The sequence below is a fragment of the Balaenoptera musculus genome, chromosome 13, assembly GCF_009873245.2.
Source record: "Balaenoptera musculus isolate JJ_BM4_2016_0621 chromosome 13, mBalMus1.pri.v3, whole genome shotgun sequence".
NCBI classification, from domain to species: Eukaryota; Metazoa; Chordata; class Mammalia; order Artiodactyla; family Balaenopteridae; genus Balaenoptera; species Balaenoptera musculus.
Window position 1 is genome coordinate 13,213,976 of NC_045797.1, and position 17,966 is coordinate 13,231,941.

The 17,966-nt window shown below is 45.9% G+C and overlaps 1 protein-coding gene and 1 pseudogene across 1 annotated transcript; both read right to left on the bottom strand.

The window, feature by feature from the left end:
- Nucleotides 1–1,108: 1,108 nt before the first annotated feature.
- Nucleotides 1,109–4,415, bottom strand: TEX37 (testis expressed 37). Its single transcript, XM_036873633.1, is given in 3 exon segments — nt 1,109–1,531; nt 3,582–3,674; nt 4,389–4,415. Coding segments are annotated over 3 exon segments (543 nt in total).
- An 11,830-nt stretch (nt 4,416–16,245) lies between these two features.
- On the bottom strand, nt 16,246–16,521 carry LOC118906219 (annotated as a pseudogene).
- Nucleotides 16,522–17,966: the final 1,445 nt, after the last annotated feature.

Consider the following 17,966-nt stretch of genomic DNA (forward strand, 5'->3'; position numbering starts at 1 on the left):
ACTGTATGAGTCCGTTCAGCTGCCATAACAAAATACCACAGGCTGGGTGACTGAAACAACAGAAATTTATTTTCTCACAGTTCTGGAGGCTGGGAGGTTCAAGATTAAGGTCTGGCAGGGTTTGGTTTCTGGTGAGACCTCTTTTCATGGCTTGCAGGCTACCTTTTTGCTTTGTCCTCATATAGCCTTTCCTTGGAGTGTGTGTGTGTGTGTGTGTGTGTGTGTGTGTGTGTGTGTGTGTGTGTGTAGAACTCTCTTTCTCTTCCTCTTTTTAGAAGGCCATCAATCCTATTCGATTAGGGCCCCACCCTTATGACCTCATTTAACTTTAATTACCTCCTAAAGGCCCCATGTCCAAATACAATCATATTGGGGGTTAGGGTTTCAACATATGAATTTGGGTGTGGGACACAATTTAGTCCATAGCAGCCACCTTGGACACAGAGCTGGAAGCCACTGCAAAGAATGCCCATCCCCCTTCTCACCTGCCTACCTCTGAACTGTTAGATGGGAGAGAAACTAGCATGTTGTTCAAGTCTCTGTATTTTGGTTCCCTTTGTTACAGCAGCTTAGCCTGTTTCTTAACTGACTCATACATTGTGTGTTCACCAAGGTCCACTGAGCAAGAAGAAAAATATGAAATGATGCCCTCTAAATGGTTACCATTGATTGTGACAAGGGTGAGAGTGGTGAATAAATTAAGAGTATTGAGGTGAAAAGTTATCCAATAGCATTTCAAGTTTTACAAGCACACCTAACATTCAGATGACTATGCAAAACATGATTTTTCCCATTTTGTAAGTAAATGACTAAAACAGTAAGACTCCTTACAGCAGGGCTCTTAAAATGAAACATCACACATATTCTGGCCCTCCATACATACTAGTTTTCCTTCTTCCCTCCCTCCCCTTCTCCTCCTATGGTGGGGATGCTGCACCCCGGGGCAGGCCAGGGAGTAAGGTTGGACAAGCACAGTCCCGGTGCTGCTGCAACATCTTTCCAGAGTTTTATTTTTAGTTCTCCAATCTGTACTCCAAGGGTGGAGCAGGGATTTCCTTGTGAGAGGGAGGAATTTCCACAGTGCCCTTGGAAGATGTTCTCAGCCTACCTACTGGTAAAATGGCATCAAGGGTCCCCATCGGTTCAAGATGGAGACCTTGACTGTACAGTGATAAGGACAGGCACAGCCAAGCAGTAGAAAGTAGCCTTTGCTCACCTCTGCAGCAGGCTGGCGCTCGGGCTCCAAAAGGCAGGGGAAGTCGGTACTCTGGTGAATCTGGTTGGCATCGCCGTGGGCCAGGTACAGGGTGTGGGAAGCTGGGTACACGGAAGGACAGATGTTGACAAACCTGCATTCATCCTCCGCTGGAGCCACATGGTCCTGTGGTGGGAAGAAGCCGGGTTGCCCCAGGTCTTTGGCAGTCATGTCGGGTCATTTGAAGGCAGGGTATCTGTCTTCTAGCTTGGGATTGGGGCTGGGGGTAGGCCTGTAAAACTCTTTGTTCCGGAGTTGTGTATCCAGCTTTGCTTGCTGTGGAAACAAATCATACATGAAGGGAGGGCTGAGAGAGGTGACAATGGAGCGTCTTCCTTAGAAGTATCCAAGACAGAGCACACTTTTTTAAATTGGGTTGGCCAAAAAGTTCATTCATGCTTTTCTGTAGGATGTTACAGAAAAACCCAAACGAACTTTTTGGCCAACGCAATATTTTTCAGAAACTTAATAGTTTTTGAATGGTAATATGTACAACAGAGAGATATACTGAAATAGTACAAAAGGGTTTATAGTGAAAAGTAAGTCTATTTCCTACTCTCCTCCTCTCTCTGTTCCCATCTCCAGAGGCTACCACTGTCGTCAGTGTGTTTTGTATCTTTCTAGAAATATTTTATGTACATATAAACATATATATATATATGTTTATGTATATCCGCACCCCTTCAGTTTGTACACCAGTGATACGTGTTATATAATTCGACTCTGCACTTTGCTTCTCCTAAATAATGTATCTCAGGAACTGTTCCACTTTTGTTTGTATAGATCTTATTAATTTTAGTGGGGCTACCTCAAGATAGGAAAAGATCTCTTAAACAAGTCTTAAGGGACTTCCCTGGTGTCACAGTGGTTAGGAATCTGCCTGCCAATGCAGGGGACACAGGTTCAATCCCTGGTCCAGGAAGATCCCACATGCTGCAGAGCAACTAAGCAAGTGCACCACAACTACTGAGCCTGCGCTCTAGAGGCTGTGAGCCACAACTACTGAAGCCCACGTGCCTAGAGCCCATGCTCCGCAACAACAGAAGCCACCACAATGAGAAGCATGCACACCACAATGAAGAGGAGCCCCCGCTCGCTGCAACTAGAGAAAGCCCGTGCACACCAGCGAAGACCCAATGCAGCCAAAAATTTAAAAAATTAAAAAAAAAAGAGTTAAAAAGAGCAAATGATACAGGAAAGGACTGATACATCTGGCTATATTAAAATAAGAATTTCTATTCAGTGAAAGAAAGTGAAAAGACAAGCCACAGACTGGAATTTTGCCACTTATATAACTGACAAATGAAAACTGTCCAGAATATTTAAAGAACTCTTACGAATTAATAAGAAAAAGACAAGCAACCCAATCGAAAAATGGGCAAAAGACAAACAGAATAATTACTATCCATGAACAAATGAAAAGATGCTGAACCTCATTAATTATCAGTGAAATGAAAATTATGACCACAAGAAAATATTATTTCAAACCCACCATGTCAGCAAAAATGAAAAGGTCTGACAGTACCAAGGACTGGCAAGATTGGAGAGCTACAGGACTGTGCTGGTGCGAACCGTGATGAACCCACTTTGGAAAATAGTAATGTCACCTACGAAGAGCAATTCTACTCCCAGGATGGGTGGACTCCTGCATGGGAGGCTGTGCCTCATCTCCACTGCAGCATTTGGGGGTGGCGGAACTAACAAAAAAAAGTAAATAACCCCAATGTCCACCGACAGGAGAGGGGAAAAATATGTCGCGGCATCTTCATGCAATACAATAATATACAGCAGAAAACGAATAACAACGTGCCATAATGTTCAGCAAAACAACAAAAGTCACAGAAGAGGACAAATAAGATGATCCAATATGTAATAAAGTTCAAAAAAGGAAACCCTAAATAATTTATTTAAAGAGATACATACATACAGGGTAAAACCATTTTAAACACACACACACACACACACACAAGGGAGTGTTTAACCCAAAACTCAGAAGTGGAAGTGGGGGAGGGGTATGAACAGGGAGGGGCAGACGGGGCTCTAATGTGTTGTGTTTTAAGCTGGCTGATAATAGAGACACTGGCATTTATCGATGTCATTTAAACTGTAAATGTTTATTATTTACTCTCTTTTGTATGCATGACTTATACTTGATATATATTTTTTAAATGTGCACACACATACACATAAAAGACCTATTTAGATATCCTGGCTTCGGATATTGTTCTCAGTAAGGGCCCCCAATGTCCAGACTCATAATAAAAATGGAAAAAAGGATGATTTCAGTGGGCAATTCAACGGAAGACAGGACTGAGTGACTTCTTACCTCTTCCAGTGTGACGCTGGCATATTTGTGTTTCCCGTAGAGTTTGTAGTCGACCATGTAGGAGCTCTGATGTATGTCTAAATCCACAGGCGCCTAAAGGGTAAGGGAGAACGCAAAACAAGGGAGCCCATCCTGTCATTCTTCCACTTAAAGGCTTTCAGTGGCTTCTCATTGTAGGACAAAGGCTAATTTTGGGGCCTACAGACAACAAGGACCTGATCTGGTTTCTACTCACCTTTACCATTTCATCCGCCTTGGCCCACCTCCATGCCCATTACTCCAGCCTCACTACTTTCGACTCTTCCCAGGTGCCTGGCACATGCTCTCACCTCCTGCTGGTAACGCGAGCCATCTTCTTCACCCGCTGGCAAACTCTTACGCATCCTCTAAAACCCATATTAAATCCCTCCTCCCAAACATTTCTCCCACCCTTTTATTCTCCACCTCCCAACAATTAAACTCTTCCTCCTCTGCTTCTACAGCACATTTTACAACCCTCACTACAGTGGTTATCATTAACTTAGTGAAGGACACTAGATTAGGACATAGTCTTAGGCATCTCTGCAGCCTCAAAGCCCAGCACACTTCCTGACACACCGAGGGTGCCTAATAAATGCACGCTGAGTAAATAAATGAAGCCCCAGAAAACTGTAAACCCTTAGCTTTCTTCTGCTTGTTTGAAAAAAACAAAAAACAAAAAAACCCACCGTATTCCAGGATGATGGCCAGAGGGAGTCCCAAGGAGCCTGGCCCTCCCTGGGGCTGTTTGCCAAAGCTGCCCAACCTTGAGATGGTCACAACACTCGCCTGTCCAGGGTACACCGCACCTGCCATAGCAGGTGACCTAGACACAGACAAGTTGGTTAGCCCCGCTTCTGCCACCAGCAGAGAAAACAGCCACTGTCCCTAAAGCTGCGTCAACCAAGCACATTACTGAATCACCAGGGGTTGGTGGTGGCAGCAGGGATAAATGGGCTGGTAGACAGGGGTCCTGGGACAAAGGGGCTGGAGCAGGACTCAGAAGGAATTACAGCTATGGAGAACATCAGGTTTACCACTCGAGCAGAGGTGGATCTGATAGCAGGGCAAATGGTGTGCTGGTAAATGCTTCACAATCACCTTTTGGGGGGCAAATAAACCCCAGTTTATAGCCTTTTGCCAACTTCTGCTAAACTGCTCACACCCTGGCCCACTTCGAGCTATCAGTATAATGTCGTTGACGCCGAGTTGTGAAGATGTGCACGGAATGGGTTCCCAGAGCCGGGGTGAGCTGACTGCAGCACACAGGTCCCCGGGAGCCAGGGCTCTGAACAGCCCTGAGGAAGCAAGGTTCAGCCCTGGGACTTAGAGTCGCCCTAAAGCAGAAGCACATACCATGTTCCTAGTGGAGATGGAGGCGATCCAGGGTGAAGAAAACTGTGAGGCTCTGCATTCTCAGTTAACAATAGCAGCGTGTGGGTCCAACTCTGCCCCTGGCCCCCACCCCAACCCTGAAGTCTTAGTGGGGAGGCCTTTCTGCCCGGGCTTGGGGGATCTCTCTGAGCCCACCCCATCTTGTGGCTCTCTAGGTTCTGGATTGGTGCTCCATTTCATTCCCATGCAACCCTGCCCTAAACCCCACTCCCTTTAGGGGCTGTGGACCAACAGGGTGGTTGGCAGACCTCAGATGGCCCCTGTATCCCTTCCTTTTCGTGCATAGACAGCTCCTGTCCCGGGTTGGGGACCAGCTTCAGTGCAAACAGCACCTACCCTTCCTCCTGCCAAGAGGACCATGATGCTTCAGCCCTTCCATCTCCGAGTGCCCCCGCCACCTGGAGAGTCCTGTTGCTGTGTCCCATAGCCACAGCTGTCCGTGAGGTGAACCCTGACCTACATAATGCAGGCTATTTTGGTCGCAGTCCTTGGGCACCGTGACGGGGTGACTGGCCAACCTTCTGCATGTCCGTGTCCCACCCTCTCTCACAGGAAGCTGCTGGTGTCCCAGCACACCTGAGCCAACATGAAGCCTGGCAGCCTCGGAAGGTACCGGGAGGCAGGGCTTTCCAATGCTCTACCGAATCGGTCTATTTCCAGGAGAAGGGGGTAAACAGAACCCCACGGGGATTATGACAGCAGACTGTGTGTGACTGAATCCACCTCATACCATAGCCCCTCCAAGCGTCTGTTGCCTGAAAGGCTGGTTTATCCCTCCTCTGTCTGTCAAAATTCCACCCTCCTTCACACTCATTTGGATGGCTGTAATCCAAAACAGAAACTAACAGGTGTAGACAAGGCTGTGGAGAAACTAGAATGGTTGTGCATGGCTGGTGGGAATGTAAAATGGTGCAGCCGCTGTAGAAAAGAGTGATGGTTCCTCCAAAAATTAAGCAGAGATTTGCCATAGGATCCTGCAATGCCACTTCTGGGTATATACCCAGAAGAATTGAGAGCAGGGATTCAAACAGATATTTGCACACCCATGTTTCTAGCAGCATTATTCACAATAGCCAAAGGATGGCAACAACCCAATTGTCCATCAGTGGATGAGGGGATAAGGAAATTGTGATATATACATACAGTGGAATACTATTCAGCCTTCAAAAGGAAGGAAATTCTGGCACATGTTACAACATGGATGAATCTTGAAAACATTAAGTTAAGTGAAATAAGCTAGACCATAAAGGACAAGTATTGTATGATTCCACTTATATACAATACCTGGGTCATCAAATTCATAGACACGGAAAGTAGAATGGTGGTTGCCAGGGGGCTGGGAGGAATGGGTATTGAGTTTCAGTTTGGGAAGAGGAAAGAGTTCTGGAAATGGATAGTGTGAAGATTGCACAACATTGTGAAAGTATTTAATGCCACTAAATAGTACACTTAAAATGGTTAAAATGATAAATTTTATATATATCTACCATTTGCATAAATGTTAATACATTTAACACACACACACACAAATTCCACTCTCTCTAAGGGCCACCTCTTCCACAAAGCTTTCCTTAGTTTCTCACTAGATGCCACCATAGACTCCTTTCATTTACCCAATCAATATCTATTGAGCATTTGTTTTGTGTTGGGCACTGTTCTGAACCTTGCAGTTTCAACAGTAAACAAAACAGATGGAAATTCCTGCTTGCACAGGGCTTACCTTCTGGTGCCAACAAAACACAGACTAAACAAAGTAATAAGCATTTCAACCTCTATTAGATCCAGCAAAGAAGCAAGATGAGTGTGGGAGAATGACTGAGGCACTTCAGATAGGGGGGTCTAAGAAGGAGGGAGACATTAGAGCAGAGATCGAAGTGTAGAAAGAACCAGCCATGACAAGATCTGGATGAAAGGGCTTCCCAGCACAGGGGTCAGGAGGGCAAAGCCTGTAAGATAGGAACAACATGGAACAAGAAGAGCCAAGGAAAGTAGTGGGTGAGGGCACGAAGCCAAGAGAGGGAGCCGGTTGTGCATCTCTGACTTTCCCTTCTTTCATGCCAATTTCCCTTTAGAAAGCTGTTTCTCTCCCCTTTAGGAATCATGTAGTTTGTGTGGTCTGATCCTACCCCAGCTCTAAATGGGCATGTTGTCCCCAGAATATTCCATCCTCTAGGCCACCATAATTGATTCAGGGAGAGGCTCATGACCCAAGGTGGGCTCGTGAGCGTCAACCCCAGCTCTTGGGAAAGAGGCTCTCTCTTTCTGAGATAGCGGGCATGGGAGCCTGGAGCTGCCTGAGGTCATCTTTGCCACCATGTGGAGGGAGACTCGCTGAGAATAAAATCAGCAGAGCAAGGAAGATCCAAGAGATGGAGACAGAGAGTGACTGCCTCATGAGGGCACCGAGCCCCTGGATGCAACCATGCCTGAAGCTGGACTACATCTAGGTTTTGCGGTTTATGTGAGCCGATATATTCCTTACAGCTGAAGTAGTCCCAACAAATTCAAGGTTGGAGAGGTAAAGTAGTTATTTCTTCTAACAAACTGTGGGATCCTTGAGGCAAAGAACTGGGTCCTACCTTTTATCCCTCAGTGCCCTGTCACTTAAGTGTAGGGATTTGAGACATGCTTGTGAATTTAATAAAACTGGCAAAGAACAGGGTAAAGAATAGGATGGTTGTAGAGATGGATAGCTAGATTATAACAAGTGATTTTTGTGCATCAGGGATATATTTTTCAGGACAATAATACCAAGTAGGTTTTGGAGTCCTGACTTCAAGTCCTGATACTTTCTATCCTCATGTCCTTGGGTAAATCATGTAAGTTCAACAGAAGCCAGTTGGATCATCTGTAATTCAGGGAGGTAATATCTGCCTGAAATGAATGTAGGAAGTCAAACGGACATAGTTGGTGTTCTTCATACTAATATTCACCCATATTTTCTGAGTTTCTGCTCTATGCCAGACACTGTGCAAGGTCCTGCGTGAGTCTTTAATTACAATTGTGAAGGAGAAATACGGGATGCAGGGACCTAATCCAGTCTTGGGGGCTGGTTAGGGAGGACTTGCCTTAAGTAGTGACATCCTAAGGGTTCCTAAAGAAGAAGGAGAATTCTCAGGCCTGTGTCACCACCGTAAGGTTGAAGGGAGGCTGGTCTTGTGGGGGAAGGAGGCTGTCCTGCTACAGCAGAGTGAGGTCGTACAAGTGCAGGTCCAGGCTGGAGAGGATGGTGGGGCTTCGGCTGCTGGGGTACAGGAGGGCAGTTGCTTTAATCCTGAGACTCATGGGAAGTACTGGGGAGATCGAGCGGACGGATGATGCAATGGGATGGGCATGTCAAAAAGATCTCTGGTGGACCCTGGCCCGCGGGGAGCGGAAGAGGGGACACGTGGAGATGAGTTCGCAGACCACTGGATGATGATGGTGGCTGGGACAGGTTGGAGGAGATGGTGGTAGGTCCTGAGAAGAGTGGGTAGATTCAAGAGGCACTGTATACACCTAAAACGAACACAACATTGTAAATCAGCTATACTCCAATTAAAAAAAAAAGAGGCATTTTGGAAATAAACTCTTTAGGATTTAACCGTTATTAGGAAGTGACAGGCAATACAGAGGTATTGTATACAAAGATACAGAGGTATCTTTGATACCTTTGAGAGGTATCAAAGATGAGTCCCAGAGTGTTGGAATGAGTCTTTGGGGGTTGACGGTCCTCTGACGAGATGGGAAAGGCTGGAGGAGGAGTCGATCTGGTGAGTAGGACCATCGTATTGCAGTTGATTGTGCAGTCTGTGTGGCATCCAAGAGGCTACAACGATGTATAGCTCAGGGGAGAAAGCTCTGGACGTGTGACACACACTCTGAAATTGCTGGTGGTATAGGTGGTATCTGAAGCTTATAGAGACGATTTATCGTATTCAGGGACCACACAGCTCTGGGATGTGACACTGCCCTAAGGAGCATCCCGCTGCCTCCCTAAACAAGTGTCAAGGGCAGCAGGAGGGGAAATTAGGCCAGAAGAGTGGAAAGGGGACAGGGTCCATGCACTCAGTCTTCTTTTGGGTCCCCTGTGTTTTCCATGTTCGCTGTGGTCAGGTTTCTGCAGAATCTCTTGGCTTCAGAGTTAATGCGGCAGCATTAATGGAACAACCTGTAGAGCCCAGCTGGGTGCTCAGCTGGGCCACCCACGGTCACTGTTCTGCAGCAGCCAACGTGGGCAAATTCACTCCCAAAGCCTCGGGGTCCCCGTTTCTTCATTGAGAATTGAAATGCTATGTTGTGCTTCAGACTTCCTCCAACTAGACTTTGTAAAGCTTGCACTGAACCGTCACAAAATGTCACATTGTACCAATTTGTAAGTTTTTACAGTGCGATACACATTATTTTTCTGAAGTACAAAGCATAGGTAAGTTTCCTGTGGTTCCTGCCACCTCAGCAGCACATGAGGTGGCATCTTTTCAACACTTAAGAAACCAGAAAACAAATCCTTTTTTTTTTTTTTAAGCCTAAATCACATACAAGTGCTGGGTTCAAATTGTGTGGGCGAAGATAAACTAAATTCCATAAGAGAAACCAATATGAGTGTATTTCTAAAAGCATGGTTAGGGTGAAGTAAACGTTATTTAAAAAGCACACACAAATAGATTATCTGGACAGGATTCAATAAATAGTGTATACAAAGCACAGGGCACACCAAAGTCTCTCAAAAAATCCTCCCCTCCTTCCTCCGTGAGGATATTCACCTCTACATCTTTATTTCCCTTTCTTTCTTTCTTTCTTTTTTTTTTGAAGTATAGTTGATTTACAATGTTTCAGGTGTACAGCAAAGTGATTCAGTTATACACACACACACATATATCCTTTTTCAGATTCATTTCCATTTTAGGTTATTACAAGATATTGAATATAGTTCCCTGTGCTATACAGTAGGTCCTTGTTGTTTATTTTATATATATTTAGTAGTGTGTATCTGTTAATCCCAAGTTCCCAATTTATCCCGCCCCCCCTTTCCCTTGGGTAACCATGAATTGTTTTCTGTGTCTGTGAGTCTATTTCTGTTTTGTAAAGTTCATTTGTATCTTTTCTTTTTTTCGATTCCACGTATAAGTGATATCATATGATATTCCTCTTTCTCTGTCGGACTTACTTCACTTAGTATGATAATCTCTAGGTCCATCCATGTTGCTGCAAATCATCTTTATTTCCTTATTGATAAAATACATATTCACAGATTGGATGGGAAACTAAAGGAGAAAGACATGCACAATGCTCTGGTATGTTGTAGGAGCTTAATTATTGCAACCTTCATTCATCTGAAACTCCTCTTGGCTTTCCCTGAAGGGAAAGCTGGGCCCCAAGTTTCTGTCTATGCAAATTCTGCATGTTAATATTGTTAAATCACAGGAGGAAATTCTTCTCCCAAACCAGAAGCCCTCGAGTTCCTCCAGGCTGATATTAAAGGGATTACAATCCATTTCCTTCCTAATTCGGCTAATGCGCTCTGGGAAGCCCTCAGGCCGGGGATTAAAGCATTTACGCCTTTAATTAGGAGCAAACCTTCCCTCAGAGCCTGAAGCACAAACAGCAAGTAGACACTACAAAGGCCTCCTTCTGGAGCGGTGGGGATATTGATCCCCCTCCGGGAGCCGGGAGCCTTGGAGGGCTTAGCAAACGCTGCTTTTCCCAAACGGGGTATCTGAGCCGGGAAGGCCCTCAGCAGAAATAGAAACCCCTTCGCGCAAAGAACAAACAAACAAAAGCAGATCCGCGGAGTTCATCGGAATCGGAAGCATCTTCAGGAGGGGGTGGGGACGCTGGAAGCTCCCACCGCCTGGCTCTTCTAGATTTTCCCTGTGGGCTCACAACCGGGTCATTAGCTTTCAAGTGGACGGCTCTGAAAATTAAGTCGTGTTTGTGCATCAGAGAGGTCTGTCCCCGCATGGATGCCTTCACCAGCCCTCAAAACATGGTCTCCAAGGGCAGTGCCGTGACCGTCTGCTTCAGAGTCCCCTGGGATGCGCATTAAAACCCAGATTTCTGCTGCCACCTTCTGTGTCAGAATCTCTGGGAGACGGAGCCAACCCGGGAATCTACCTTTTAGCAAGCTTCAAGGGTAATTCTTAGGATTCTCATGCTCCTCTGGAAGGAAATCCCGGCTGGGCTACCCCCCAGCTCTTTGTAGAGGAGAGAGCTGAGGCCCAGAGGCTTCCAGGGACTTGTACAAGGGCAGATGGCCAATCGGCCGGCCTGGGATTGGTACACAGTGGTGAATGTGCACAGTACGTGGGGAAAGATGCCAAAAGAGCCAGGGAAGTTGTTAAACTGGGATAAGAATGCAGGACCTTTGGCTTCATACATGACTGCCTTAGGTGAGCGAGGCATGTTTTAGACACTGTGTGTGTGTGTGTGTGTGTGTGTGTGTGTTGTGTGTATAGTAGTAGGAAGGGCGTGTCGTTGGAGTGATGATAAAAGATGACAAGCGCAAGGTTCCTGCCGTCTAGCACTTTATAACCTGGTGAGGGGAGGAAAGAGGAAGAATGAAGCAGCACACGTAGGGGTTCAGAGGCAGGACCATCTGGTACCGAGCGGGGCCTCAAGACATGGCAGAGATGTGACCATGGAACCAAGTCTTAAATGAAGAGCCTCCTTTTGCCCAAATCTGGCCCTTCTCTGAAGGTTCAGCCACTCTCTGGCCTCTGGTGGGAACCACTTCCTGCCCGTCCGTGCTTGCCCACATCCCTTTTCTCTGAACGTTTATGACATTCCAGCAGACATCTGTCACTTAATTGATACCATTTCCATTAGCTATGCATTTTTTACTTCCTCAAAAGGTTTGAACTGTCTTTTGCCTCTCGACGTTCTCTGAGCCTTCCAGACTAGACCTGTGGATGCTGGATCCTCCACAACGCTCTTTGGTTGTTTGGGGGATTTTGCAAGGTCAAGCTGGAAGCGCAGGCTGGGGCAGGACGCTGAAGGCCTACAGTGCTCAAGAGTGTGGACTTTCAGACGGGAGGCCAAGTGCAAAGAGTTTAAGGGCCAGATGATTTTGCATTTGAACCCAGCTCTACCACTTACGAACCTTGTGTCCTTGGGTAAGTTCCTTATATTCTCAAGTGGTCAGATGGGGGTTGAAAATGCCTGGCTGGCAGGAAAAAGGAGTAAAGTGCTGCTCAGCACGATGCCTGACACATAGTACAAACAGGGATGTACTCAACGAATGAGAGTGAGTGTGGAACACGCCACTCAACAGCAACACGATGGAAGAGACTTAAGGAGACCAGCGCGGACGAGCGTGCAGCACAGACAGGGAATGGGACGCAGCACTAGAAATGACGACAGCTGGAGGCTCTACAGTCAGCCAGGCACTTGAGAATTGGCTGGACAGTTGGGGATGCTGGTAATAACAGAGCACGTCCTCTGTGCTCCTTACCGTCCTGACAGCGTCACCGTAACCCTACAACCCAGATCCTTTTTATTCCCCGCCCCCATTCCGTAAATGAGGAAAATGAGGCACAGAAAGGTTAAGTGACTTGCTTAGGGTCTCGCGTGGCTAATAAGTGGCAGAGACAGGATTCCAGCCCCAGCTGCCTGGGGCCAGAGTCCACGTTCTCCATTACAGGGCCGTATGGCCTCTCCACACCTGGAGAGAAAGAGAATGGGGTTCTAAAGAGGGCAGACCTATATGCTGCAGTTCAGGAGATGGTCTTCTTTTCAATGTCCTGAAATTGCCTGAGAAAGTGAAAAGCGGCCCCTGGTCTGAAGGCTGGCGCCCACGGCTGGGCTGCGGTGTCCTCCTGTTAAACGTGAATAGTTTCACACAACACACACATTGGACAAGACCCCTGTGACCACAATGGATCAAGACAGAGACAAGACCACTCTGTAATTATGTTTGAACACAGACAAAGCAAGAACATTGGCCAAGACACAAAAATGACCAAACACCTCCATCCTGGCTAATGAGTGACTCCTGTTTTTTAGTCTCAACTTAATCCTCCTGCCTGATAGACAAGAATTATCAAGATACCCAGTCACAGGGTTACACCTGCTTCCTGACAATGTCCAATCTGGAGCAAAGCTCCGCTTCCTTGGACCCTCCCTCAAATCACCTAACACAAGCCCAAATTCTATGATCAATACTTCCTGACACCCCATTCTGACAGCTCCCCCTTGCGTGTCTTCTCCCTCTTTGTAACTGGACACAAACCCAATTTGTCCAATCCCAAGCGGGTTCCTGATGGTCTTTGGATGGAAGTCACTGACAAGTCATTGGAAATCCCAGTGTTTCAGTATCCAAGCTTTTTCCCAGACTGCCTCTCCCAGTCAGAAGCGGGATCTTGGTCAGGCTGTACCATGGTTGGGATTCTCAGAAAGAATCACTATAATCGTCTTTGTGTTTCCCTAATCTCCTCGGTAGAAAAGGGAAAGAATTTTCCATTAAAGTGAGGGTGAAATGTTCATATCAACATCAAAGAATTGTTAGGAAGAGTCAATACTAGAACATGCAGCAATGTCTAGCATGGTGACTAGCAGAAAGAGCTCAGACAGCAATTCTTAATTTGTTTAATTTATTGTTATTTCAGCAGTGCTCAAATCATTTAAAAAAATTCATCCAGATTATTGGCTTCTATTCTATTAAAATAAGACTCAAATTATAGGATATAGGTGAAAAATGAGGTATTCAGTGCCCTCATATCATACATTTTCCCCAGTAATGAAGCTTACTATTCTAAGAATTAAATATTATAAAAATCAACCTGTGTAACATTTTAAAAAAATTGTCTTATGTTTAACACAGGACTAGGCATTTCTCAGAATACAAATACACAAATGACTAATCAACACATCACTGCAAATAAACATGAAGTTTTCTACCTATCAGAGTGCCAAAAAAAGTTTTAAGTATGATCTCCAGTAGTGGCATGAGGAAACAGGCACTTCTTCATACACTATCGCCATGAGTATAAACTGCCATAACTTTTTCGAAGGCTATTAGAGGTACTTACCAAAAGTTTAAATGGCCATACCCTTTTATCTAGCAATTACACTTCTAGATGTTGATCTCACATCAATGATCACTCAGATGTGCCAAGGTAGGCATGGCTTGGTTCATTATGGAATTGCTTGAAATGGCAAAAACCTGCAACAAATGAAATCTACATTGGCAGGGACTGATTAAATAAATATGGATAAATCCGCATTGAAATACTAGTACGTCTTTAAAGGAAATATGACAGACCTTCAGATGAATTGAAATGGAAGGACGTTCATGTCCATGAGAAGGAGATATCATTTCTGTGAAGATACTACAGAATAATTTTGATACCCTTAGAGATGGCTCGATAAAATCCTTTTGCCCAAAGGCCTGGAAATGCGATGGAAAATTATACCTCTCAGGGTCTCTTTCCCATAATAAATCTAAGACGTATCTTACGAGTGCTCAGTAACTGTTGATTATTGTGATGGTTGATGATGACGATGAAGATAGAAATGGTGAAGATTCTATGCCCCCAAAGAATTAGAAGACTAGTATCCCTAAAAGATCTTACTTTGCCTAACAGTTACTTCTGTTAGGCAACAAATTAGCAGTGCTTATTTTGTCTCCTTGTACCTCTGTCAACTTTCCTAAATTCCTTCAAATGCTTTTTGGGCCATGGGTCTGGGGTCAGTGGTGGGTCGGGCCATTAGATGTTGAAAGGGCAAGGTGATCAGTAAGTCACACTCCCATCCCCTCCCTGCCTGACCTGGCACTGGCAGTGTAATCTGTGAGAGGATCTGCCTTTGTGCCATCACATTGGAATGAGGTGCCGAGAGGAGAATCTTCCCAAGGAATCGTGTTGACAGATCGGTCAGTCACCTTGAGGTCAGCCCCCTCATACTTCATAACGCAAACCTGGCAGCGAGAGGGTGGGGAAAAGACTGACTTTTTTGATCACAGACGCTTTCAAGATAAGTTGGTGGATCTTAAAGTGTGGTCTTTGGAACTTCACAAGTAATTGCTAAGAATACAGAGTCTCAAGACCCCATTCCCTACCTCCAAATCAGAATTTGATGGGGGAAGCTGGAGTCAGGCATAGGAGCCAGCATGTTAAACAAGCACTCAAGAAGATTCCTTTGTGCCCTGAAGCTTGGGGACAACTGAGGAAGACCTTGGTGATATTTTGCCCATAGGCAAGTCTTTCAGGATCCCATGATGACTGATTATATCTTTGCGTGAAGCATTTTTGCGAAGTCAAGTAAACTTATGTCTCCATTACTCTGGTGTAGAGAATAATTAGAAATAAATGAAGCTTTCTTCTGGCAATATCAGACAGAAGACAACTCCAAAAACAACATGAGGAAGAGAAATAAGAAAATTTCAAGGCATAGTGTGTAGATACATGCCATTTACTGATACTTAGTTAGCAAGCATTTATTAAACAGCTCAGATATATAGATATATATATAAGAATTTATCCAAAAAAATGTTAAAACTTGAAAAAAATTGCCCTTAGTTCCGAGATTTCCTCTCTATTTATATTTATTTGTAACATATCATAGACACAGGCTCCAAGCCCTCAGTGATGACTTTTCATACTTCCAGGCTTCACGTACCAGAAAGTCCCAGTCAAGGAAGGCCTTCTCCCAGCTGCAGAATTGCGTGTCTGAAGCATCCCTCGACTGCCTGTGTAGACGGCCCCTGCTCATGGAGGTCAGTAGCACCTGGCTCTACCTCTCAAAGCCCCAATGTGCCCGAGACACCTGCCCAGCTCCTGACTTCCATCAGACTTGAGCACAGGTTTTCCTCTCTATCCCTCTCCATCCAAGTCAGGCACGATTCTAGGTCCCTGCAAGGTCCATCCCACAGCCCAGCCTCAGCGTTGCACCAGCTCCTCTACTTCAGTGACGTTCTCCTCTCCTCCACGTCAGCTTCAAGGTTCCCTCTGTCTTCTCGCACCCCTTCGAAACCCTAAACACCAATACTGCACCCCAACCATGAACTCAATGCCTTCAGGCTTTCTCCTCCTTTGAAAAACACTGCACTTTCCATCAGTTCCACGGCAGTCCTCACCCATGTCATTTTCAGCCTCCTCCTGTTTCTGTCTCTCCCCTCCCGGCCTCACCCCCATGGCCCATCACTACAGCCGCTCTCTTACGCTCAAGCTCCCTCACCACGGTCACCTATTGCAATGGCTCAACAAAATCCAATTTTATTTATTTATTTATTACTATTTATTTATGACAAACATTCCACATCCGCGATCCTCTTCAGTCAGAAGTTCTTCGAGAGGATGCCTGTGGCCTTGGCCAGAGAATGGAGTCAGCTGACTTCCCCCATCCTGTGAATGCCCACGCAGATAGTGTAGGTTTTAAACTGGCTGTTGAACCTGCTTGTCACCTTGTCAACCTCGGCCACGTCCATCTGGATGGACGCTTGGTCCTTGGCGCCGATGATGCGGTTGCTGGCAGAGCATTTTCGCTGCACGTACAGATCCGCAAACTCGCCGGCGTCATTCTGCATGTTGACGGCGCGTCCGGTGGCACCATGAGGGGCGTGAGTGCAGAAACCAAAAGCCCAATTTTAGATCATCCAACTGTTGTCTTCTCAACACCCCCATCCAAGATTTCCGGGTGTCTCTGTTAGGATGTCTGGCAGACACCCCCAACTCAGCACATCCACACTGAGAGTACTTCTCCCTCAGCGACCCCAGCCATAGCTAGTCCCACTCTGGTATTAACAGCGGTAGTGATGACAACAGTATTCATAGCTAAACATATCTTGGATGCTACAACAGGCATTGTAACCCTATTAATGGCACTTTCACCCTTGCGATAAGCCCTCTCTTATAGATGAAGTGACAGAGGCTCAGGGAATTTGTGTAATTTATCCAGACCTAAGTGGGTGACTCAAACCTAGACTCATCTGACCTCTACAAAATCTTCACCGGTCCCCTAAACCAGAAACCTGAGAGTTGGTTCAGTGCCTCCTCCTCCCTCTTCCCACATCACTAGGTCCTACTGTTTCTACCTCATTCCTTCCTGCCCACCCCTCCATCTGCCCATTGCTCTCCATCCTCATAATACTTCTTGGTCCTCATCATTAGCTCTTAAGAAACCTCTAGTTTCGATCTCTCAATCTACCCTCCAGTCTGCTGTCCCAGGACATTTCCTGAAGCCTAAATCTGTGCACTTTCCAACAGGCTTCTTGGCAAAGAGAAAGCATGATAGGGCCAGATCAGAGCTACGACACTTCAAGAAGCTATGACACTCCAAGGCACATTGTCCACGTATCACCCCCCCATACACATTTACTTGTTTATTATCAGTCAATGACTTGACAAATAGAGGTGAAAAGACTATAAAGAGTCCAGCAGAACCTGAGAATAAAACAGAGATGAAGACACGGTCCTTAAGAACTGCCTGGAGAACTTCACAGAAATTCTGACACCCGGGCCTCACTCACCCCCCCAGAGAATTTGGTTCAGGGAGACTGGAGAAGGGCCAGGGGACCTGCACTTTGAACATTATTCTGTTGCAGGGGCTTCCCGAGCTGCATTTAGTGAGACAGTGACACTGAAGAAGAGTCATCTTCCAGAGGCAATGACAATGAGGGGAAATAAGGCCAACACAGGGGCCTTCGGGAACCCAGAGGAGGGGCTCAGAACTCAGAGTAAGTGTGCGATGGGGATGGTGAGGGTGACAAAGTCTTCCTGGAGGAGCTGAGCCCTAGGATGGCAGGGGGGGTGTGGAAGCAGAATGGGTCTCCCCTTCACACACACACACACACACACACACACACATACACACCTCAGCAGGTAAGCTAGTCTTTGCTGAATCATCGCCCTTATTTGAGGCTGTCTTTGATGTTCATCTGAACCGAATTGAACTAATAAGGAAAAGTTGTGGGGTCTACATGGGGCCTATGGCTGGCCAAGGCTGAACCTAGAATAGCTTAGCTTCTGACACTTGATGACAGGGGTGGATGTTGTGGAA